Consider the following 24,922-nt stretch of genomic DNA (forward strand, 5'->3'; position numbering starts at 1 on the left):
CCCTCGCAGCGAAGGCGGCCGGTGCTCACCCCGCCACAGCACAAAGCCAGGCTTCCCCACAAGAAGGGGACAGGCAAGGACGTCGCCAGGCCAAGAGGAGATTCAACCACCACCGCAGCCAGAATGACAGGTACCGTTTATTACAGTTACATGAATGGGCCCGGTCACTGGCCAAGTGCCATCCCACGGGCCCACAGAGATGAGCACAGTCACAACCCCTTCCCCACCCCCGAGTCGTGTCCAGTCACACACTCCGGCAGAAAGTCCCCGTACGGAGCACAGGGCACGGGTCCCCTTCGTCGGGCGGGGGCGTCTCTCCAAGTCACGGACGGGCCCCTCTCGGAGCACAGAGCGGCTGGAACATCGTCAAATTAAATAAGCAAGCACAGGAGTTCCCAGGAGCCAGGGCTGGGGCAGGGTGCGGGGTTGTCTCTGGTCCCAGCAAAGGTGTGAGAAACGGAACATCGAAGGTGTCTGAGAGGCAGGCCTTGGCTCCAGGCCTCCGTGGGGCTCATGGCCTCCGATCAAGCTGGACTGGGGCCGACACAGCTTCGTCACCATTTAGGAGATGTTCTTTCGAACTTGGCAACACAGAAATTTACATCAGGCCTTGTACGACCTTGGCAGAAGAACCTGCCTAGGTCCAGAAGAAGTTCAGAAACAACAACAACACCACAAAAAACCCAAACAAACCAGAGGTGCTCTGGCCCCCGAATCCGTCCCTATGGGAAAGACGAAGCAGAGCTTTTAGCCAAGTTTCCCAGTATCGTTGGCATTTAGAGAACAGGCTGGTCAGACACACGACCAGCACAGAAAGAAGCGAAGGCAGTAGAGTTCACGTGACTACTTTATATTAAAGTTTATTACATTTGGAAAATCTACTGTACAGGGAAAAACCCATTGGATTAAGAAGAGTTTTGCCAAAAGCAAAAGACTATCACTCTTTGGAATATTCCTGATTCCGGCCCACAGTCGGGCCACAGGAGCTAATCAAAAGTGAGCCTGGTCCGTCCGTGGGGCAGCTCAGTGCCAGGTGTACCCAAGACGTCTCTTGTCACTTTACAGGAGAAAGTGTCCCCGAGAGATGGCATCAAAGGGAGGGCTTGGTCTACGGGGGATTCTCTGGGCCCAGCGCCATCTGTCCCACCCTAGAGTCGTTTCTCCTTGATCCTCCCCAGCCTGAGACACCAGGATTCAACTTTACAGGGGCCTCCCCAGTATCGTAGTCGCCCAGGCCATGGCCCTGGCCCCAAGTTCATGGACACAGGCAGGACTGCTCCAAGAGGTGACCACCCATGGGAGCCGGGAGGGGCCAGCCCACCAGTGAGGCCACCCAACAGACATTCCATACCCTGTTGCACACGTGAGCGACAAACTCAAACAATATACAGACTAAACCTAGACATTGACTTCTGGATTTGGTTCTCCTAGTCAAAAAAAAAAAAAAAAAAAAAAAGAAAAAGTCTTCTTAATAACCCTGATGCTGTCTCCTGACTGTAGATTAGGGAAGAAAGATGGGGAATAACCAAATCGACTTACTTAACTTACCTCAGAAGTAACAAAGCCTACCGGGCTATGAACAAAGAAACTAGAGGAAAAACATGTGCAAAAACAAGTTGACATCTAAGTTAGACCTCCCCACGAAACAAAGTGAATTCTGACGGAGCCCTGACCTCCTGGCCCTGCTACTCGGCGGGACACGCCCCCAGGCCTGCTGGTGTCTACCAGTAAGTGCTACAGACGTGTCCACCCTCAGCCACAGCATCTTCATCCAAAGCAGCAGGGTCCCCTTCTCTCCGGAGCTGGGCCTGCTCCAGCCTGGAGAAACTGAGTCAGCGTGGCAGGACGTCAGGTGCCGTCTGCAGTGGAAAGGTCAGTCGTTTGCAAGAAAGCCCTTGTGCCCAAGTCTTCAGGCAGAAGTCAGAGAAGCAGAGGCGAGGTCCCTTCCCCGGCGGGCCCAGGACGCCACGGGCAAGGGGAGACGCCAGCAGAGCTAGGCGCTCCGGGGAGGTGGCATGGTGGCAGGGATGCAGGTCTGCAGTTCTTCACAGAAGAGGCGAGTGGGGGGGGGGGTCTAGTGAGTGGCAGGGGGAGGGGAGAGTTGCCCCCCCCATCAGGCGTAGAACTCCTCCTGCTTAGTGGGCTTCTGGTAGGCCCCGCCGTTGGCTTGTTTTGGCTCCTCCAAGGAGTAGCTGCCCTCGTCCTTTTTCTTCATCCGGTACAGCATGAAACCCACCAGGCACACGGCAAAGATGAGCCCCACGAGGCCTCCAGCAATGACCCCTGGACAGGCGGGGAGGAGGACAGAGGCCGGCTCAGCTCGGCTGCTCCTGGGGGCTGAGTGGTGGCCCTGCCAGTGATAAAGACAGCCCCGCCCCAGCCCACCTCCACCGCCCCACCCACTGGAGAGAAAACTCACCTCCCAGCACTTCCTTCCGGTCCAGGAGGCCCTGCGAGGCCCCCGTAGCCCCCGTGGCCTCAGGATCCCCCGGGACCCCGTTCCGTGAGCCAGGTTCCACCGCGGCCCCAGCTGCGTTCTCCCCAGACACGTCAAAGGTGAAGTCCTAGGGGAGGGCGGGGAAAGGACCAGGTGGGTGGCCACAGCTGAAGCTGCACCCAGGTCCATTTCCAGCTTCCCTGGTCACCCCTGCCACCAGCTCTAGACACGCCCAAACCCAGACCTCCCTGGACCCCGAGGTCAGGTCCCTCTGGCCACATCACACTGGACCCTGCCGGACGGTGGCCAAGGCACCACGTCCAGTGATGCAAAGCACGTTTTATATGAAAATAAAATAGGCTCATTTCAACGTAATGTGTAAGACTGCCATGACGCTCTAAGATGAAAAGAGAGCTGGGAGAGCTTTCCCTCTTGCCCCAGGGACGTATGCTGGGGAAGCCCTCTTGAAGGGCCTTGAAGGGCCCTCAGGCTCTGATCTACTTAGTCTGTCTGTCCCAAAGCAGGCTCAGCCCTGTGGGCAGGCGGAGGATGGGACCTTGTCTTCATGGTGGGGATTACAACATGCTCATAGACTACAGGGGGTCAGGTGTGCCAGGGGACCGGGCCAGCACCCTGCACCCAGGGCACTGCGCCCCACGAGGGTCACCCAAGGCCCCAGGAAACGCAGAGGATGACAGCGGGCCCGACACCCACCTGCTCCCCAGAGCCCTCTACCACTGGGACCTGGGTGGAGAGGTCCTCCTCGACTGCCTTCTCAGTGGCAGGAGGACCTCCATCCTCCACGTGGGGCGTGTGCGGCTCCAGATGGCCCCGGCCTGTGGGAGCCGAGGTCTCGTGGTGGTCGGGCTGCACGTCCCTGTGGGGATGGGAGGTGGCGGGTCCTGGGGCTGTGATGGCTCTGGCTGTGGACACCACGTGAGTGGTCGGGTGCAGCGTGGTCTTGCTGGGGGGGTGGGTGGCTTCCTTCTCCTGGGCGGTGAGGCCAGGCTCCACCTCTGCCAGGAGCACCGGCCCGGCCCCCTCAGGCTGCTCTCTGGTTGGCAGGACGCTGGTGGAGGCCGCGATGGCGTCTGGGCTGGTGGGCTCTGGAGCCGTGGCTGTGGTCGTCACGGGCCCCAGGTCCTTCCAGGTGGAGGGTGTCTGTGACGAGGTGATATCTGGCAGAGCACCTGCAGGGCCAGAAGCAGAGCTTGTGGGGTCAGGGAGGCCCCTGAACATCAAGACCAGCCAAGCTCAGACCCCGGCTCTGACCCCCAGGCCAGCGCAGCAATGTTTTCTTCCCATGAGAAGCCATGGGGCAGAGCTGTGTGTGCATGCTAAGTCGCTTCAGTCATTTCGGACTCTGTGCGAGCCTATGGACTAGCTAGGGCTAGGAAAGCTGCCCTTTTCTGCTGCATCTGGAAGGGGAGTTTTCCTGCCACTGCTGAAGCCTGCTCCCTGGGCAGAGGGGTGGAGAGACATCCTCGGGGCCCTGAACACCTTATCCCCAGCACACACACCTCTTGGCCCCTCCCTGCTCCACTTACTCTCAGGCCCAGGTTCCCAAGAACAGAGGCCTGTGTCTTACCTCCCAGCTCCCGGGCCCCCTTGCCTAGGCCACTTTCCCCAAGGATGACTGTAGCCCCTGCTTTTGAAGTCTAGTTCAAGAGCACCTCCTCTGGGAGGCCTCCCTGACCACCTCCAGTTCAAGGATTTCACTCCCTCAGGGAAATGGGGAAAGACGGAAGATAAAGGAAGATTTGTGGACGATCTGTACCCCCACCAGGATCTGCGTAGTCTCACGGCTCCCAACAACCTTGTAAAGTTCAAATGTTATTCCCATTGTACAAATGAGAAAATAGAGGCTTGGGAGAAGTTTAAAAAAAAAAAAAAAACCTTTCAAAGGTTTCCCAGGGAGTTAAAAAGGAGAACACGAGCCCAAGTCTGTCTGTGGCAGGCAGCCGCCCTGGGCATCTACACCCTGCCCTCCCCTACCCACACGTGTTTTCTCCTTGCAGCATGGACCCAGTTCTCATTCCTGGCATAACCCTCCAGGCCCAGCCTGACCACCACCCTCAGCCCACGGCCTGCTGACATCCTGGAGGGGGCCCCCACATCTACTCACCTGCGCCTGAGCCAGAGAAGTTGTCACTGTCATCCCCAGAGCCATCCTGATCTTCGGGGGGCACGTTTACGGCCACGCTGTGCTGGAAAAAGATCAGGGAAGGATAAGAGTGGAGTCTTCCCTGGGACCTGCTATTTCGGGGTCCCCATCCTAGGCAGCTGAGTGCCACACCCAAACACACACCTCACACACAGCACAGAAGGAAGCCCTCGGCTCTGGGCAGTCCTCTGGTTCCCCCGCACACCCCCTAATGCGATGCTGACACAGCCCTGGGCTAGGTCCTGGGGGTGCAGAAACCCACAAACTGGGGGTGAGGCCCTTGCCCCAAGAAGCCTGCTCTACCGAGGGAGCCCCAGAACTCACAGGAGCAGGCAGAAAACACCATTCCTGGAAACCCAGGTGGTGGCCTCCAAGGGACCACAGCCCACCCTACCCCGAGAATCAGGTCCTGGGGGCCACTGGGAGGGAGCTTCAGGGTTCAAGAGTGAGGCTTTCAAGGGCCCCCTGGAAACATCACAACCACCTGGCTCCAGGGAGGCGGTCCCCAGGCATGCTGAGCACCAAGGTGCAGACCCCGAGGGCCCCACGGGGGCAGGGGGTGGGGGCAGCAAGGATGGGCGTGGAATGAGTTGTCTGTGCTAAGGCAGGCCTGCCCATGCAGGACAGCCCCCAGGCCTGGCCACGATGCTTGGTCACACACTCAGCCCATTTTCTCATTCACAGGAGAAACTGGGTCCCTCCCTCTTGGGGAAGGAAGGACAGAGCATCCATCAAGCTGGGGACAGATGAGGCTGGTCTAGAAGGGGCCCTGGGCTAAGGAGGCAAATGGGCCGTGGGCTTGGGGTGGGCCCTGTGTGCAAACAGCCGCCCCAGGGAAGCTGCCTGCCTGGGGCGGAGCCCAACAGGCTGCAGGCGCCAAAGTGAACACTCAGACCCAGGCCCTGAGGCAAGGGGCCGCTCCAGCAAGACCAAGGGAGTAGGGGCAGGTGAGGACATTGAACTGGCCAGGGCAGAAACCCAGTCCTGGGGCGACCACACCCACCCCTAACACTGGCTCCAGGAGAACAGGTGAGGAAGGGAGGACCCAGAAGCCGGGTGACAGGAAGAGTAGCCTTAAGTATCCTGTGTAGCAACAAGACTTTGACCCAAATGACCCCGTGCGCGGCAGTCCCAATATATGAGCGGCCAGAACAAAGAAAAAATGCGTAGTTCAGAGCACACGGGCTTTTGCAAGCCCCCTGACCTCTGCCCCTTACTAGCTGAATGGCCCTGAGGACATAGTAAACCTCTTACAGCCTCAGTCTTCCCATTTGTAAAATGAGAACAGTAGTAATATCAAAACCCACACGTGCATGTTAAGTCGCTTCACTTGTGTCCAACTCTTTGTGATCTTATGGACTGTAGCCCACCAGGTTCTTCTGTGAATGGGATTCTCCAGGCAAGAATACTGGAGTGGGTTGCCATTCCCTTCTCCAGGGGATCTCCTCAACCCAGGAATCAAACACACATCTCCTGCAGTTCCTGCATTGCATGTGGATTCTTAACCACTGAGCCCCTGGAGAAGCCTATCTACATGCCAGGATTGTTGCAAAAGTTCAATAAGGTTATGCAAAAAAAAAGAACCTATCAGAGCCTGGTTCACAGTGGTGAACCCACCACCCAAGCATCTCACCGACAGTGTCTCTAACTTGCTCCCCGCTCTAACTTGGGGAGCAAGAGCCACTCGGCATGGGAAAGAGGATTCTGGGGCCTGTCCAGGAAGAGGAGGGCTTGAGGTGGGTAGGGTTTTAAGAGAAGAGGGGGCAGAAGGGAGCCAGTACATAGGCAGCTCTGTGCAGACTTGTCAGAGGGCAGACTCCACCCAAGGCTGGGCTCCAGGGAACTGGCCTCCTCAGCCCAAGAGGCCTCGCCAGGTCCTGGCCACGGGCCACGGGGCCCCCTCTTGAGTGGGGCAGAGCAGGAAGTGACAGATAAGATTTTTGACCTCCTGAGGCAGAGCTAGACCAGGTGGAGGCTCCATCCAAGGGCCCAGGTCTGAGGGAAGCTTCAGACACGTGTAGAAACTATGAGACTAGAAATACCACTGAGCTTCCTTTGAAAGTACAAAACCCACACTGTACTTCCTCCCATCTCCACAGCCCCCCAAGAAAAAGATTTTGGTCACTTTGTCTGAGCTGCCATGGCCCATTCGCAATGCATAGATAGATTCCACCTGCACCCTGGGCCACATCCTGTCTGTGTTGTCCCCTGGGGTGCTTCAAACACCTGCCCTGCCTCCACGGAGCTTTAAGGCTGCCCCAGGCTCCTGGAAGGCTATCCCGCTTCAGTAACAAAGAACCCTGCCCCTCAGGCAGGCGCAGAGTGGGTACCCCCACCCTGACAGACTGCTGCCCCAGGCCCCCAGCAGATGCGCCCGACAGGACAGCTAGAGGGGGACAACAATTCAGGGGACCCCACCCACCCACACTCACTCACTGAGACCCCCTGCCTTCACTTCACCCAACACCCTCGAAGGTCTGGAGGAGACCCTAGGTGGTGACGCTCCATTTCCCGCCCTTGGAGAGAAAGCTGGAGCTGGAGCTGGGGGCCAGGGCTGCAGCCGCACCAGCCTGGACCACACGCCGTGAAGCAGAAGGTAGCGTCCCTGGGGCCAGGCCCTGGTTCACGGACGGGGCCTCTGAAGCCTGCAGAGAACACAGTGCGCTGAGACCCCTTCTATCCTGGAGGCGCCGCCTGAGACACAGGCAACGCCAAGGAGGCCCAGCCTCTCACCTACACGGAGGCCCCGACAGGTTAGCAGTTTCCCAAGAGAAGGGTTTCCTCTCAGGACGAGATAAGACTTTGGATTGGCCCAGTCCCTAAAAACAATTTGTTCCCTCATCTTGGCTGGGCTTATCCCGCTGCGATCTTGTTTACACAACAAGCTCTTAAGCAAACACTTTCTCCCCCTGAAACCGGCTCCCAGGCCTCAGGGCAGCCTCTCCCCTTTTTGGGCTGGGTATCCACTGAGGGGATGGGCCGCAGTGACCTCCCAGATCTCCAGCGTGAGCCTCCCCCGCGACAGCCGCAGCTCCCAGGGGAGGAAATTAGCAGAAACTGCTGAGGTTGAACTTGCCTCACCAGGTGCCCCGCTGACGCTGGAGGCTGGGAGACTTCCGGTTTCACTCAGCGGCCGGCCATGCTAAGGGCCTGTGGTCAGCTGCCTCCAGGGCCCAAATAGGGCTCTCCTGGGCACGGCCTCTTGACGCTGCCCTGAGACCACTTGGCCAAAACGCAGGGATACCAGGGGCAGGTCGGCCCAGTTTGGAACCCACCTCAAGCAGTTTGGGAAGACAAACGGGAGCCAGCTGGACCTCTAAGAAAGCCTTTAGCCTCTGTAAGGCCCAGAAAACCAGTTTTTCATACAAGAAATCAAAAGCCCTATGAGTAGGTCTAGACGGTCAAAGTTTGCTCAAAGGCAAACTTAGTCTGCTGAATCTGGTCCTTCCCACCCCCAGCACAGACACAGGAAGCCCAGGGCCTGAAAGCACAAAGCCAGGTGTGCCTGGGCATCTGGGGCAGATAGATACACAGAGGCTAGGGCACAGGAAGCCTGAGAGGAACAGACAGCCCACTTCGTCTAGGCCACACTGAGGCTGTGAGAGGAGGACCCCCCCCCCACCCGAGAGAGGACTTGGGGTTAGGGGTCTGGGAGAGCAGGACAGAGAGTGTGAAAGGAGAACCTGGTCTCTTGATACTGGAAGTATTTTCCATTCCTTTCCTCCTGTTAGCCTTTGATTTGAGGCAGGCAGGGCTGAGATTTAGCCTCTCCTGAGAGGCTTGTCGACTCTTTGTGACCCCATGGACTGTAGCCTACCAGGCTCCTCCCTCCATGGGATTCTCCAGGCAAGAATACTGGAGTGGGTTGCCATTTCCTTCTCCAGGGGATCTTCCTGACTCAGGGATTGAACCCGGGTCTCCTGCATTGCAGGCAGACTCTTTAACCTCTGAGCCACCAAGGAAGATAAGGTGAGGTCTTGCCCACGGCCACCGGGCAGTGAAGTGTCTGCACACTCACAGGCAGTGCTCACATCCCCGTCTGCCATCTCTCTCCCTCTCCCCAGCCCCAAAGGACCACATTCCCTAATAGCTCAGCTGTTCTAAGGGAAATTTGCCTAAGCCTCGTCCCTGGTGGCTCAGATGGTAAAGAATCTGCATGCAATGCAGGAGACCTCTGGGTTCAATCCCTGGATTGGAAAGATCCCTCGGAGAAGGGAATGGCAACCCACTCCAGTATTCTTGCCTGGAGCATTCCATGGACAGAGGGGCCTGGCCAGCTACAGTCCATGGGGTCGCCAAGAGTTGGACATGACTGAGCAACTTTCACTTCACTTGCCCAAGTCTCTACAATGTTCTGCAGGCCCCAGGAGTCCCGGGATGCGCACGTATTCCTCACTGAGTAAGGGTTCCGAACCCCTGCCCAGCAGCAGAGACACTGGTGCTGGTACAGCTTCAGAGGTGGAGAGGGGATGGACAGCATGGCCAAGCAAGGGTCAGGCTCATCAGGGGTTGAGGGTCTTCATCACCAGGCTGCCTGCCATTCCCAAGTGCATGTCAGGAGTCCTTGGGCAGAGGGCTGGCAGATAAGTTTCGAGAAGGCAGCCTCAAGGAGAATTCTCTTCTGGTCCAGTGGTTGGGACTCCATGCTTCCACTATAGCAGGCACTGCTTCCCTCAAGCCCATTCCTGCCATCTCTCACCAGCAACTGGCCATAGGAGGGCTTGGGGCTGTGTGATAGCATTCCTCCAAGACACCCTGGACATGTGCATGAAAGTTCCTTGGGACAATCATACATCGGGATACCAAGTGGGCATCTCAGATGTTCAGGTGAGGGGCTTCTACTTCCAGGCTGACCAGAGAGGTTGCCCATTCTGGCCCCTGACCCTTGCCACCCCACCAACCCATAGCCACCAGTTCCAAAGATTATGGTTTCCAACCCACACCCTCAATCACTAACATGTCACCCACTACTTGATGTGAGTGATGGATAAACACAAATCCTGTAAAAGCTGAGGTCACATAAGAAAAGTACAATATCATGCAAGGTCACAGATTCTGACAGTAAAGAGGGTCTTCAACTTCAAAACTCAGGGGACCACAATCCAGGGGTTTGCGGGAGAAGAGAGGTAAGAAACGGTATGATCTTGACCCTGCTGAGCTCTCAGGGTACAGCCCCCACTCCAGGAGGCTTCTGGAAAGGGGAGTCACTTAGACTGGGGCACAGAGGGTCATCGTCCTGGAGGCGCTAGGGGAGGATGGTGAAGCCCCCAGCCAGACCTCAGAGAGGTCAGCACTCAGCTCTGAGTCACAACTTCAGCAACACTGCAGCCTCACTGGTATGGCAGACTGTGCAGCCAAGTGGGAAAGCGGGGTCTAGGTGTCTGTTGGTTGGAATGCTCTGTGTGGTGACAGAGCTTTGGCTGCTGTGGTGGAAGCCCAGCTCCTAAGTCCACAAGGACCAAGTACTGCCCCTTGTCACAGGGCCCAGGTCACGGACTTCCCCAAGCAGCCAGCCTCGGTGTCAGCGCCGGGGCTGAAGACAGGGGGTGGGGGGCCCAACTGGTTCCAAAAGCCCAGGTTGAGGGGAGAAGAGAGGGTAAGAAACATAGTTTTCTTACATTTCATGAGAATGAACGAACATTTCATGAGAAAATGTACTTTTCTCATGAGGCGGCCCTACAATCACGCCGGGATAAACATCCTTGTCCCATCCCATCAAAATCCCACACAATAACAGGCATTCTCGAGGGGCTTAAATGAGATTCATGGTTTTTTTTTTAAATCTTTTTTACCAGTTTCTTGGTCAGACCTATGGATCTAAGGAGGGGGGGAAAAAGCTGATTTTTCCAACCCGACACAATTCTCGGGGGCCGAAGTGTCTAAGCTACAGAATCCCAGCTGTCACCCCTGACCTGTGTAGCAGGATGCCAAAGTGGCCAGAGGGGACATTCACACCATCATCTGCATTCAGGCTGAGCGCTCTCTTTATGGTTCCTAAGAACTACCAGGAGACTGCTGGAGAGGAAGTCTTCTGAGCTCCATCCCTAAGGCAGATTCAGTGGGTTGGGGGCAAAGGCCTAGGACTCTGCATGTTGCAAGCTTCAGCTGCTGTAAGCAGTCTGCAGACTGCACGTGGAGAGCAATAATCTGGATAGGAAAAGGTCTCACTGGGAGTGGGCTGGAGGAGATAAGACTCCCCACTCAGGGCCCGGGTTCAAAGAAGAGGTACCAAGTAACCCCCAAAACATGCCCTAGAGGCAAAGTGATCTGAGAAAGCTCTAGAACATTCTCCCTACACCTCTGATACACCCATTCTCTGTAGTCAGTACACCATGGCGCCTGCTTGGGCTGCAGAAGCTTCACCGCAGAGTTGAGGGGACCCCTCCAATCCCAGGAGTGCAAGAAGCAGGAAACAAAGACAAGCCAGACTCTTCTGTCCTGAAGCTGGGCTGGGGCTCTGTCTTGCCTGCCTGGGCTGAAAGGGCCCCCTTGGCTCTCCAGGCAGCTCTCATCTGGTCAGCTGGCCAGATGCAGGCTGAAACCAGCAGGGAGTGAGTGCAAAGCCATTCCTGCCCTCTCCGGGGACCCCACCAAAGAGGTCAAGGAGCGGAGAGGGGACCAGGGCTGCAGAGCCACGGTGCTGTCTTCCCAGGGTATCTGCACACCCCGCGGTGGCAGGGAAGGTGAATGTTACACACCCCCAGTGCCCTCCTGCCGCCCACCAAACGCCCTGGATGGAGCCCTGCGCAGTGCGGTTTGTGACTCTGCTTTCCCTCATCAGAGGGATCATTTGCACCCCTTCTGTTAGCCCTGGCTCACACAGCCTATGCACAGACCACGCAGGCCAAACCCAGAGCATCCTGAATCAAGGCTCTCAGAGAAACGACCACAGCGAAGGATGTCAGAAGGGAAACAGCCCTGATCAGGGAGCCACCCCAGGCTAAGATTCCTTTGCTGGGTGACCTGGGCCTCTGCCGTCTCTCTGGACCTCATTCCCATCTGGATAACAGAAGGGGTTCAGAGCTTGAAGAACCCTAAACCTTCTTAGGGTTCTGACAGGTTAGGCTGGGATCTGCAGACCCAATTCATCATGAGTGAGGCCAGAGTGGGGGCAGGGGGTGATAACTTGGCCACAGCCAGCCATGTGGGGGTGGGCTAGAGGGGTAGGCCTGCAGTCTAGGGCTCCCCCTGCCTGGGATGTCACGGTGGTAGATAAATCACTTCCTCTCTGAAGGCTTCTTCCCTCACTTGGGAGCTGTGCTGCAGGGGATGTGTGCTTAGGCATTGAAGGGATTCAGATCTCCCGGCTTTGGCCTCAAGACCCTGAAACCTTCCCCCAACCCTCTCCACCTCCAGGAGGGAGGGGCCCCATCAGTGCCTCGGGACAGCATCAGCATTTCCAGCCTGACAGGCACGGCGATTTATCAACTCACCAGGAACCAAGTCAAGCTGGGACCTGCCGAGGGGTGATGGGTATGGCCCAAGACAGGAGGGGCCCCCGGAACAGACAGGCAGGGAAGAGGGGGCTTCTGCTGCTCTCGCCTTGAGATCGTGCTTCTGTCAGGGCACCAACAGGGCCCCGAGGAGGAGTGCTTTACAGGGGGACCTCCTAGGCAGGTACCCCTCACCACCACCCCCTGCCCCCGACAACCGCACCTCAGCCATTTCCACCCTGCCACTAGGAGACAGACCTCAATCCTCTGGGGGATTCCAGGGCAGGGCCGGGGTGCAGGTGCCACTTGCACTTGGCTTAAAGACCCCCTCTGCAATGGCACGTCCTGCAGGGCACTGCGAGTCAGGGCTTTCAGAAGGGGGACCCAAGGTCAGGTCAGAGAGCCCTCCTCCCTTGGAGTACCTGGGGTCAGGGCTGTGTTGAGGGAGGTGGGTTTCCTGGCAGCCAGAGCCAGCCCCGATGCCCAAGTCAGGTCAGAGCTGCCACCAGCAACCCCCGTAGCCACCCTTCCAGAGGGCTGGCGCCTGCCTTGCTGCTGCATGCCGAGACTCGTCTTAGAACAGGCCCCGCTGACGGCTGGGTGTGGGGCCGTGGAGCTGGGAGACCAGTTCCTCGGCTTTCCTCCACCTGCCAGAACCTGGGCCAGGCAGGGTAGGATTCCACTCGGGCGTTGAGCAAGGCCAGCCTGGCCCAGTCCACATCCATGTCTGCTGCTGCTCCGGGATCCAGACAAGGGGGTGGGCAGGGGAAAGGGACCAGACCTGAAGCTGGAGAAGCTGGGCTCTTTTCCCAACTCACTGGGTGACCTTGAAGAGACACCTTGCCTCAGGCAGCCTCTCTGCAGAGTAGGGGCTTGGCCGAAGGCAGCAAGAGGGCTCCGAGACCCAGGTCTGTGGCTAGGGAGTCAAGGCCCACCCTGGAGGGGCAGCCAACCCCCAAGAGGGACTCAGCAGCGAGGGGCACTTGATCACAGCGATTCGGGGTCACCCCTCTCCACTGCCCCAGAGGGTGATGGCCTAGACAGGAGGCTGGAGATGTCCCAAACCAAAGTGACTCTGGGGATGGCAACTGTCAACCCACAGGGAGAGAGACAGCAGTCCAGACTCCCACAGCCTCTTCACTCCTTGGCCCAGGCTGTCTCAATGAGACAGTTAACGGCAGAAAGCTCGTGGCAGGATCCCCAAGTCGTGCCTGCCCCCCCACCCCCCACCCCCATGAAGGCTCCTCGAACTGCTCTCTGGCTGATTCATCTCCAAATTCAGCCTGGCCTGGGGACCTGACGCCTCTGGCATATGGACTTCGAGAGCCATCCTCCCCCTGCTCCGGCTAAATAAAGTGTCCTCAGGTTTCAAGGAGGCAGAAACTTGCAGCTTTTGACACACCTGCAGTCAGACAGGACTCCAGCTGTGAGGATGGGGTGGGGTGGGGGGACGAGGTGGGGAGCACTTTATCCCCAGATCTCCCCACTGTGCAGTTGCAGACCATCCCATTTAAGATGCAAATGCCTCTAGGAGGGCTGAAGGGTGCTAGTCCCTCACAGGAGAGCAGAAATCAGCTCTAGGGGGAAGGGCAGTATGGCACCAAGGCACTGGGGATGGACAGGCGCTTTGGAAGATGTGAAGGGATTGCAAAAAGGAGGCTGAAAGATGCCAAGAGCACATTTTTTAACCTGTGTCAGAACGCTATTGCCAGCCAGCCCCACAGACAAGAAAGGACGATGAAATTCCCTTTGCTCCTGCTTAAGTCACAGGTGTAGATGGCTTCTCCTCCCACGTCCAGAAGGAGAATGGGCCAGTCTGGGAACCTGCCTCCGGGATCAAGTAGGAGACAGATCAAGTAGGCACTAAGGCTGCTCGAAGCCCAGAGACACAGGAAGGTCAGAGTGTCCTTGAAGGGTATTCTACGGCAGAGTGGAGCCAGTACTTTCTGGCCTGAATGATGGAAAGAAGAATTTTCAGTGAAAGCCAGGTGCCAATAGGTTGGGCCCTTTCCCCAGATTACTGGTAGGACCCTCCCCTAACCGACAGCAAAGCAGCCTGAGCCCCTTCACCGTCAGCCTGCCCTCCTCCAGACGCTCTTGATGGCTGGAAGGTGCGCACAACTTCAAATGCCCAGCGCTGAATTCCCAGGCCCTGGCAGCCTCTGCACAAGGTAAGTGCTAAGTTGGTTAAAAGGAGGACTGTGGGACTTCCCTCGTGGTCCAGTAGTTAAGACTCCATGCTTCTGATGCAGAGGGCACAGGTTTGATCAGTGGTTGGGGGAATTAAGACCCCACATGCTGAGAAGCACAGCCAAAAACTTTAAAAAAAAATTTTTTTTTAAATAAATTAAAAGTTTTAAAGGAGGACAGTGGACTCTAGCCCCAGTCTGAGGAGCTCGGAGAAACCCCAGAAATGGGATGAAGTCATAACACCTGCTCAGGGCTCAAAACAGCTATGGGGCAGAAGGAAGAACCAAGGATCTGACCTGGGCTTTGGGGGTCACTTGAAAAATAGATCTGACTTAGTCCTTGGGGCAGAGGCGGGGAGTTGGGCAGCGGGGGGGACAGTAACCACAGCTAATATGTGTTGAGTACTATGTGCCAGGTACTAGTCTAAGCACCTTACCTGAATGAATATACTTACACCTCAGGATGACCTTAGATTCTAATCCATACCCATCTTACAGAAGAGGAAACTAAGGCAAAGGGGTCAAATCATCTGTCCCAAGGCATACAGCCACTGAAGTGGTCAGAAAGAGGGTCTGGGGCCAGGCAGTTTTGCTTAGAGCTTCCCTGGTAGCTCAGATGGTAAAAGAATCTGCCTGCAAGGCAGGAGACCCAGGTTCAATCCCTGGGTCAGGAAGATTCCCCTGGAGAAGGAAATGGCAACCCACTCCAGTATTCTCGCCTGGGAAATCCCCATGGACAGAGGAGCCTGGTGGACTCTTTGCTGTCACAAAGAGTCAGGACACAACTGAGCGACAGACACACCCAGTCTTGCTCCAGCAGACATGCAGTTAACCACCCCGTCACAGGCAAGATCGAGGGCTCTCTGGCCCTCAGGAAGAAAACAGCCATCATTTCCACTGGAAGCAGCACAGGAGAAAGTGCAGAAGGAAAGAGGACCCTGGCGTGGGGCCTTCCCCGTCCACCTCGCAGCCCAGCCCTGCTCCCAGTCCAAGATACTCCTGAGTCCACAGTTCTGCCCACAGGCTATAGTCCCCCACAGCCACAGAGCCCCGCTCAGCTGGCCTGAAACCCCACCCTAGTACCCTGGGGTCCAGGTTTACCAGACCTCCTGCCACTGCCTGCCAACGCAGCCCACACCTTCCCGGGGCAGGAGCCAGCCCCTGGCAGAGGCTCAGGCAGAAGTGAGCAAAGTCTGGCCTGCCCATCAAGGCTCATTATTTCTGAGAAGGGGCAAAAGCCATGTTTGCAGGCCCTGCTTCGTCAGCACTGGGGTAAGACCAGCCGGCCATTCACGCCGAGTGCGGATCCCACACCCGGGCCAGGTCGGACTGAACCCCTCCCCCAGGTCAGGGCCATGGGGGCTCTCTCCAGAGGACTCCCTAAGCAGTGTCAGTCCCAAAGCTCTCCCAGACTTGCTCCTCAGAGGCCAGATGAGGAAGCCGCTCCCATCCCACCATACATGGTATTTCACAGGATCTTTCCTAAAGCCCTCCGAAGCAGGACTTGAAAAATCCTGGTTTTACGCAGCAGGAAACTGAGGCTTCGCAGCAGGTGAAGAATCATGAACAAGATGCTATGGGGAGGAGGCGGTGAGCCTGGTGACGGTCGGGGCTGGCCACACACCGCGGCCTGTGCTCTTCTGGCCTCCATACAGCGCCTCCCTCTGCTCTGACACCTGGGAGAGAGTAACTGAGGCGAACCAGCCAGCCAGTTCTGGGTCCCACCTTGCCTGCCCAGCTCGAAGGCTTCAGGACCCCAAATGGGGCCCCAGACCTACCTCAAAGGTAGGCAGACTCAGATATTCAGGCTCAGCTGCTGCCACTGAACTGAACATCCACCGGATACCCAGCCCCTAGACAAGGCTCTGGAAGGATGATCCTGTTCCTGGGGTGGGGGGGTGCAAGGGAGAGGGGTGAAGTTGGGGGCTCCCCACTTCTCACAGAATTCCCAGAACCCAGGGGGACCTCAGCTACTGCTTCAGGCTCACCATGAAGACCTAGGGGCTGGCTTCCTGGCCTGAGCTTTCCCAGAAATTCACAACAACCAGGCCTGCAACTACCCTTACCCCTCAGACCCCTGTACCCTGCTCCCCAGGGCCTGGGGAGTGGGTGGGCGGGAGAGGAGGCAGGGGCAAAATCTGGGGGTCTCTGCTCAGCCCCTCTGGGCCCATTCTCGGGCCCTAGTCAGCCAGGAGGTCAGGTCCCCCAGGCCCTACCCACCCTCTCCTGGAGGAGGGCGCCCACCACAGACAGCAGTGGCCCCCAGCGCTTTTCTCTGGGAGAAGCTGGAGCGACGCCAGCCTCCACCACAGTCTCAGAGGCTCCCGGTACACCCTGCGAGCCCTAACCTGACCACTGTCCCTCCAGACACTCCCCGGAGACGGGACTCCGAGGCCCCGGCTTGTGCCATAGGCAGCAGGGGTGCTGAGAAGCTGCTGGAAATTACAGCCAATGCAAACTCTGTGCTCCTGCCACGGGAGGGACTGCCACAGTCAAGTCCCCAACCAGGTCAGACGTGGCCAGGGCATCAAACGTGGTGTGGAAATCACAGGGGGAGGCCTCAGGTCCTCCTGAGGCCTCCTGGGGCCCAGCACACACTAGGAGCTGGGGTGGCCAAGTCACCTGGACCCTTCAGAAGTTCCCTCCCACCTCCCCATGTCCCACCCACCCTGGACCAGGCCCCAGAACCCCATCTCCTAAGCCTGCTGTGAGAAGGTGGGGCAGACGGCACCCCACGAGGGCCAGCATGGCCCCGGGACGCACCAGGTAGCCACGTGGGCAAGACTGTGACTCCAGCGTCCTGCGGTGCGACAAGTCTCTGAACACCTCTGGAGACGAATGGCACCCAAGAGTCATCCCAGAGCAGGACTGGCAGCCTCCCCGAGTCCTGCTGCCTTCACTGGGGAGCCCCTGCCCTAATGCGGAAAGCGTCCCGCCTCACAGCCTGCGCTCCTGATTGGAGGGGCTCCAGGATGGTAAAGGCTCCATTTACCCTTTCTCAGGGTAAATGGCCTCTGGCTGTCACTGTCCCTCTGGTCTGTCTGCACAGACTGATCGACCCTCCTGCCTGGTCTCAGTAATGGCACCCCTCTCTCAACACGTGCCCCTGGACCAGGCGTGGACCCTTCTCCAATCGCTCAAGGCTGTGCTCACAGCAGGCACCCAGGCTCTGGGCTTCAGGTCTGGTCAAGCCAGGGAGACTTCACAACCCCCCTGCTCGAGGCAGAATTCTCCTGAGGCAGCAGGAGCAGGCCCCACCCAGACGCCCACCAGTCCCGAGACACAGTCACCAGATGTCGATGTCCCCAACACCCCGATGCGTGGCTGAGCTTCTGCCCACCCGCGCTCCCAGTCCCCTCCCATTTCACACGTGGGCTCACTGAGGCCAAGAGAGGCCCGCGCAGGATCACTCAGCAGGACAGAGGGTCAGGGAAGGAAGCCAGGCCCCCGAGCCCTAGCCAGCCTCACGCACAGTGGGCTCGAAGACAAGGCTGGTTGGATGAGTCTCCAGGGAGGACTCATGGGCTGAGTGACTCAGCTGATGAGCGGAGTGATAAGCACGCCTGCCCTCCCCACTGCCCCAACCTGCCCAGCACCGCTTCCGCTCCTGCCGATGAGCAGACGGGGTGGGGGGTGGGGGAGGTGGAGGTGGCCAGGGGCCTGGGTGTGTGCAGGGAACACCACCCAGCCCGTCCTTGCCCAGGGGCCTCCGTCCACCTCCAGTTCCCACACTGAGCCCTAAGTCCACCTCCCTCAAGCAGCCTGCCCTGATTTCTGCCCCACAGATGACCCCTCAGTCAGCTCGTGCTCCCTCAAGTCCCTGGAGGAATAAAGTGGGCTTGAGCCCCTGCTAGGTAGCCCCCAGTACCACCTTCACCCTTCCCAGGACAAGGTCTGTCTGCAACCACATGGTTGTCAGAGCTGAAAGCAGGGAAGCGAAGGGACTTTGAGTGCCTGGGGGAACTGAGGTGCGGAGGGGCAGTGACCTGCCCGATCACACAGGAGAGGGTTAAACTGAGACCAGGAGGGACCTGGTGTCCTGGCCGCCCTTGTCTGTAGGAATAACTTCCATGGACTTCTAAAGCTGCAGTTAAAAGGGAAAAGACTGTTGAAAGGGAGGGAGAAAACGGTTCCTGCGTTTTAAGGAGGAAGTTGCAGACGGGTGGTGAGCAGGTTTCCCCAAATCTCAGACTGCAGCCTAACCTACAGGCAAGCTCAATGGGGAAATCAAGTCAGGACGGGTCAGGCAAGGCCCAGCTATAGCTGCAACCTATGCAGTGGGCCCACCACTCCACACCTGCGTGAGCATGCACATGCACACACACATACACGCACACACACACAAACTATCTCTCGTGGGGCTGCAAGCCTCAGGTGAGTCACTGGGAAGAGGAGTTTTTCCCAGGGCTGAAGGCCAAGGAAGGAGCAGCCTCTCCATATAATTAGGCAGAACCACAGAGCCATAGACACAGGAGAGAGACCCTCAAGGCGTCTCTCTCCTGACCCCACGACCCCTCTAGACCCATCTTGGCTCCCCAAACTAGCACGGTATGACAGACAAGAGAAAGCTTTCAGAGAAAGCTTAGACCGCCCTGCCCCGGGTGCCCCCTCTGGGTACCAAGTCCTGGGGAGCTGACCAGGTATCCCTGTCTTGGACCTGGGCATGGAGGGGACTTTCCAGTGCTGATACCCCACCTAAGGTCAGCATCCTGAGGACAGGAAGAGGTGGTAAGCTCTCACAAAGCCCCTCTGGGGGGCGGTGGAGGGGGCTCCCGTGTCTACCTGGAGCCGGAACTTGCATAGTTGCTAAAGTGACCCCAAGCACAGGGTCATGGCTCCTTGTGCAGGGGGATGCCCACATGCTTGCCGCCCCTTGGCGCTGCCAGGGCAGTCATGGCAGCTCAGAGAGAGGTTCCAGAACGTACCCTCCCATTGAAAGCCCAACCTCTGCTGGAACAACTGAGAGGGAAATGACACCGCGCTGAAACTGTTCCAGGGTACAGGATCCTGGCGCCAAAAGTCCTCTTTCCACAGACTCCGTTAATCCCATTCCTTCTCTCCAGACACATTTACGCAGGCCCTCAAGGAGTGGCTTTCAACCCAAGCCTCCAAAATTCGTTGTTGAAAAGAAGGAGGAAAGCAGGAAATCATTTGTTCTGTAAAATTCCCAGGGTTCTGGGACTAGAAATCATTTAATGACCAACTCTTCATGCGGCTGTTTTCACAGCAGCATTGAAAAGGCCGGGAGGTGAGCCCAGCACAGGAACCAGGAGTCCTGGGTTCTGGTCGCCCCACAGGAGCCACGGTGCCCACTTTCCAGGCTTATAAAGGATCTACTAATCCCACAAACGTCTCCCCAGTGCCCACGATGAAAGTCAGCGCAGGCTGGCTGCTACCCTGGGGACAAGCACAAGGGCAAGCCTGGTAGGTTTCAGCCAGCCTCCTATGCTGGGTTCACGGGGGCGACTTGCCAGTCCTTCCATTTCTTCACGCCATACACATGTGGACAGGTGTACATACAGATCCTGGTTCTTCCACATTGGCCCCTTGTAGGGGCTCACCTCTGCAGGCCTCATCCACAAAATGGGGACAGTGACATACGTGATAAAGGTTTGGGGTAAATATGAAATTAGGATGCAGGCAAAGCATAGAGCACTCAATAGTAGACACTCGAAGATGACCCTAGGGACTTCTCTGGTTGTCAGTGGTTGGGACTCTACGCTTCTGCGATGAGCACAGGTTACCCTGGTTGGGGAACTAAGATCCTACATACCCTCAGGCCAAAATAAATAAATAAATAAAAAGATGACCTTAATTCTTTCAACAGCCAACTTTCCTCTGGCATTTTCATTACCAAACACTTTCACACCTTCATTATGAAATGAATACGCAAATGACAGAATAAGCTTTGCACGGGACATCAAGACTCAGCAGTGAAGTGACTCATCTGAGATTACATGGTAAATTAGTGGCAAAGCAGAAAACCAGTCCCAAAGTTCTACCTTACCCAAAGTTGTTTCTGGCCTGTCAAACAGTATGCACAAACTGTCACCCAAATAAAACATGGCGAGAAAAGGGAGACAGGACCCAAGCTAAGAATGAGGGCCCTTGCCAACCAGGATTTAGAGTGAGCTAGTCTCACCGGGTCCAGGCTACCTGTGACCGGCAAGTCACTTACAACTTCAGACAAATGGGAGAACTGAGAACATGGGGTCATCGTCAGGTGCTTGTTTCAGAGGTCACTGACATCGGAGTCCTGCAAGGACCTCCCTTGACAGCCTCTTGGTTATTCTGGGTAGTATCGGGACAACACAGAGGTTCCAGCTGGGCCTCTGAAGGCACAAAATCCATGTATCACATGTCATGAGTGTTACAGGTGAGACCCTCACTCAGCACTGAGAACTCTTGTCTTAGAAATAATTCTAACAAATCCAGCAAGTTCCTTAGTACCGCTGGAGAAAAGTGCCAATTAGAACTGAACTGAAAAGCTGCCGGCTACACTTTAGGTCCACAAATGTCACTTTTGGCTGCTATCAGACAGGGATGGGAGAGGATAAAGAGCAAACCAGAATTCCAAGTGTACCAACATGAGGGCACCAGGCCCAGGGGCAAAGGGCTCTTCAGAGCTCAATAAACCCAGGAGGTGAATGCCGTAACCTAACATGGTGACAGTTATGGGGCCCCTGGCATCCAGAGATCAAACTATGCTTAGGACTGTTTCGTTAATTAAGGAAGAGAAGTAAGTATTTCAGAAAGTCCTGCCCAAAGTAAGAATATTTTTTAGGGTAATACGGCTTCTCAGCTTACTGAGAAAACCTGGATACCAAGGATACCTCATTCTCAAGGGATTTTGGAATTCAAGATTCTGCTGCAATAAAAAAAAAGATTCCTCCATAAATACGCCTCCAAAATTCAAGCTTTTCATTAATTTTTTCCAGGCTCCTCTCCCTTCTCATCCCTCTCCCCACCAATCTGGGTTAATGAGATTTTACTGGAACCCACCATGAGCCACAGGTAGAGACTCAGACCAGCCCCACCCTCCCTGTGGAGCTGAAGCCAGGAGTGACATCACCTCGAGGAGGCTTGGAGCCCAGGCAGAGGCAGTCAGCGCCAGCCCCCCCACCCCCCGCCTGCCCCCGCCCCCACCCACTCCACCAGGCCGAAGGGAAATGTCTCTACTAGCCCCCATAATTAAAGCAAAAAGGGATTTTATGCCTTTCAAGAAAGGGAAGAGAGAAAGAGAGGGAAACAGCAAATAACTTTCCAGAACAAGCAATTTTTCTTGCATGGCAGAAACAAAAGACCACGGGGATCTCAAACAGGCAAAACCACACACAGAAACCTTTTAGACAAACCTGTTCTCGTCTCTTGGGAGTGGTTTTGAGCAACCTCCTGCTCCAGCAGCCTTCCCTTGTCCAAAGTCAGGCGCCCAGGGTCACACCCCACCTCCCTGGTCCCCAGGGGGTTCTGACCTGCTTCCCATTGGGACCAAAGTGAACCCTGGGAGAGGCCAGACCTCTGCAACTGGTAGACACCTTCTCCTATCCTGGCAAATCCCACTGCCATATTTATTTCAGGAAGACGGCAGAAGAGGGCTCTACTTTTGCCCCCACTCTGAACCAACTACAGACAGCCACTATAAAAGGGAGAGAACACGGCTGGGAAAGAGAAACCAGACTAAACTTTGTAAATAGGGGGGAAAAAACCCAAACCCTAAACTCTGAGCCAGAGTCTGACCCCAAAGATTAGTGCTTTCAGGCTCAGCTCAACCACTCCCTCCAGGAAGCCCTCCCACCACCACAGCTCTAATGAGTCTCCCTCCTCCCATCCAGCTTTCCCCCCCTCCAAACTTAACTGCCTCTGGCTCTGCTCTGCCTTTCCACAGTGTTTCAGTTTCTAGCTGAGAAAAAGAGAAAAAAACAAAAAACAGCTGTCTGCTCCTTCCCAGCACACAGGAAAACTCTGGGAAAGTGGTCCTCAGAGGATCTCTAATCCCATCTGCCTCCCAGTGTTAAAGGACACTCTGGGATCCCCGCTCAGAAGTATGAATGCCAGCTTCACCTAGGCCAGCAAAGAAACCGCTGCTACCACTCCTGACTCTGGCTGGAAATGGGTGAAGTAGTGCTGAGGCCCCGTCTTGAGCCTGGAGAGAGTGTGGAGCAGCCAGGCAAAGCCAGGTGGGCCAGGGAGGTGAGCCAAATACCTCCACCCTCTTCTCTAGAGTATTAGCTGTGGGTTCAAGGTGCCGTCTGAATCCCTAAGAAGCCACCGCACTTCAGGAGTGAAGGAGAAGAAGCCAGATGCCAACTTCTTGGGCCTAAGAGCCAGCAGTGCTCTGGACACTCTGCTCAGAAATCTTCTCTGTCCCCATGGCTCCCTGAGAGAGGGCAACCCACGAGCACACACTCCAACTCATCACTGATCCAAGAGGCATTAGGGACCAGTTCCTCGACTCCAAAGTGTTTCCAAGCAAAGCAAGAAGGCACTTTACAGATCCACCTGAAAAAACACCTCACCTGAACCAGACCCTGAGAAAAATACCCCAAGGCTCTCAAGAGCTGGGAGCTACCATTATTATGGAGGGACACGCTTACGGAGAGTTTTGGCGTTGCCCAGAGACTTGTCCAGATAATAATTTATAAGGAGAGGACCGGGGTACCCGCGCCCCGGGAGCCGCTCCTTCCCCTCCCACGTGCCTCCTTTTGCCAGAGCTAGGGAAGTCGAGCCGTCCAGATGTGGTGGCCAGAGACCGCCACTTCCGGAAAGGCGAGAGCCCCTCGTCCCGCACCTCCCCTCTCCATCCCCCCCGGGGATGGCCACACGGCCGGCGGGGAGGACCCCAGGACTCCAGCAACGGGTGTGGGGCTGGGCGGTGGACGCGAGCAGCCCGCGGCCAGCGCTGACACCTGGCGGCAGCCCAGGTCCCAGGCCACTTTCGGGCCGGCGCTGCGGGGCGGTTCCCAGGAAAGGGTTACAGGGGCCGAGAACAAAGCGCCCCCTTTGGGGAAGGCGGGCCAGTGGACGGCGGCTGGGGCGGGAGGCCACTTTCTGGGGACCCTCAGGATGCTCTTTGTCGGCTAGGTCCCTCTCAGAGAGGGGACCCACCCCTCGCCAAAGGTGGATGCTGTAGTCCTACCCAAAGGCCTCCCCTCCAGCTCCGGCTCCACATTTGTCCCCCTTTTCCTCCAGCTCCGCTGGGCGGGCCAAGGGACCCGCCTTCCCTCCGCGCGGCTCCAGCACAAAGCCAGGCCGGGGGAGGGGAAGAGCCATTCCAGGGTCCACTAGAGTGGAAGCCGCCCGCGCGCCCCGGAGGTGCCCAGCGCCGGCTCGCGCCCCTCCGCGGGCAGCACAACTTCAGCAGCCCAGAAGTTGGGTTCTTGCAGGTCTCTAGCATGCCGGGTCCAACTTCCCGGAATCTCCCGCTACCAACTCGGCCTGGCTTCTCTCCGGCGGCCAACGGATAGCCGAGGACCCCACCTCCGCCCGCCCGCCCTCGTTCGCCGCGCAACCCTGGCTGGGGCTCCCGAGCGAACACGCCCGCCTGCTCCCGCGCCTGCTCCCGCACCGACTCCGCGGCGCCCAAACTTGCCTCCGCCGAGGGGCCAGGAGCCGGGGTTCGGCGGGTCTGGTTTGAATTAGGGTCCGCGGGTGGGGCGCAGCTGCCGCGATCACCACATCCTCGGGTCACCGGCGGGGGGCCCGGCCGCAGCGGTGCCCTGGGCGACGGGTTGGGAGCCGGCGACCCCAGGCGCCTTCGCCCGTGGAGCCGTTCCTACATAAGTGCGGAGCTCCCACGCAGGTTCCGCTCCGCAGGGCTCCCCAGGCTCTCGCCCGGAGAGGCGAAACCCTCACGGCGCCCCCGCCCCCCACACCCCCATGGCAAGAGACATTGGAGAAGGAGTCCTGATTTCGGGACTCCGGGGCCCGCCGGGCTAGCGCGGGAAGAAGGGAAGTCCCTGCTTCCCCTCCCCCTCTACGTGTGCAACAGCCGGCATCGGCGGGTCCGCCAGCCCCGGCTTCCCGCCGCCTCGCAGCCCGGCCCCGGGCCGCACTCACCGGGAGGGCCGGCTGTAGGCGCAGCGCCAGCGCGCAGAGCCACAGCCAGAGCGCCGCGCGCCTCATGCTGCCCGGACCGGCGGCTGGAGGAGAGCGGCGAGCTGCGCGGGTCAGGGCTGCGCCGCGCTGCGCGGACTGCGCGGGGCTCCGGGTAGGCGCCGCTGGTTGCGCTGCGCGCAGCTCCCTCGAGCGATGCCCAGCGCGCGGCCGTCCTAGGTGAGGTCTACGGATCCGCCGGCTGCTCTCCGCTCCCCTTACGGCTGGATTCCTCTCGGATCAGCTCTGCTCCCGCCTGCACCTCTCCCGCCGAGCTCCGCCTTATAATAAACCCGCAGGCCCTTAGCCGTTGCAAAAACTAGCCCCCCACCCCCAGCTCTCCAGGTCTCGGGGCCAGCCCTCGTCCCCACCCCCTAGGACCCCGCCCCCAGGGCCCCGCCCCCTGAGCCACGAGGCCCGGCCCCCCCACCCCCAAGGAACGCCCCAACCACTGCACCCCAGCCCCGCCCCCGGCCCGTGACGCGGGGCTGTAACCTCGCCTACCTGCGGAGCCCTGGTCCCTCGCGGGCCGTGGCTCCCCCGCCTCTCAGCTGCGCGGCCCCCAGGTTCCCCTGTGGTGGGGGCTGGGCGCAGTCCTTGCCTCCCC

The 24,922-nt window shown here is 57.8% G+C and overlaps 1 protein-coding gene across 2 annotated transcripts; it reads right to left on the bottom strand.

Annotated features, from left to right (window-relative positions):
- Positions 1 to 834: 834 nt before the first annotated feature.
- Positions 835 to 24,922, bottom strand: SDC1 (syndecan 1). 2 transcript variants are annotated; one of them, XM_065927198.1, is made up of 6 exons: positions 24,820 to 24,922; positions 24,280 to 24,596; positions 4,563 to 4,644; positions 3,152 to 3,627; positions 2,420 to 2,564; positions 835 to 2,283 (listed from the first exon to the last, which is right to left on the bottom strand). In XM_065927198.1, exons 2-6 carry the CDS (start codon positions 24,343 to 24,345, stop codon positions 2,114 to 2,116), a joined length of 939 nt encoding a protein of 312 aa, XP_065783270.1. In that variant the 5' UTR covers positions 24,346 to 24,596; positions 24,820 to 24,922; the 3' UTR covers positions 835 to 2,113. The 2 variants fall into 2 exon arrangements, with proteins under 2 accessions (XP_065783270.1, XP_065783269.1); XM_065927197.1 differs by lacking the exon at positions 24,820 to 24,922 and having other exon boundaries at positions 24,280 to 24,635.

Source organism: Muntiacus reevesi, chromosome 3 (genome assembly GCF_963930625.1).
Source record: "Muntiacus reevesi chromosome 3, mMunRee1.1, whole genome shotgun sequence".
Classification (NCBI taxonomy): Eukaryota; Metazoa; Chordata; class Mammalia; order Artiodactyla; family Cervidae; genus Muntiacus; species Muntiacus reevesi.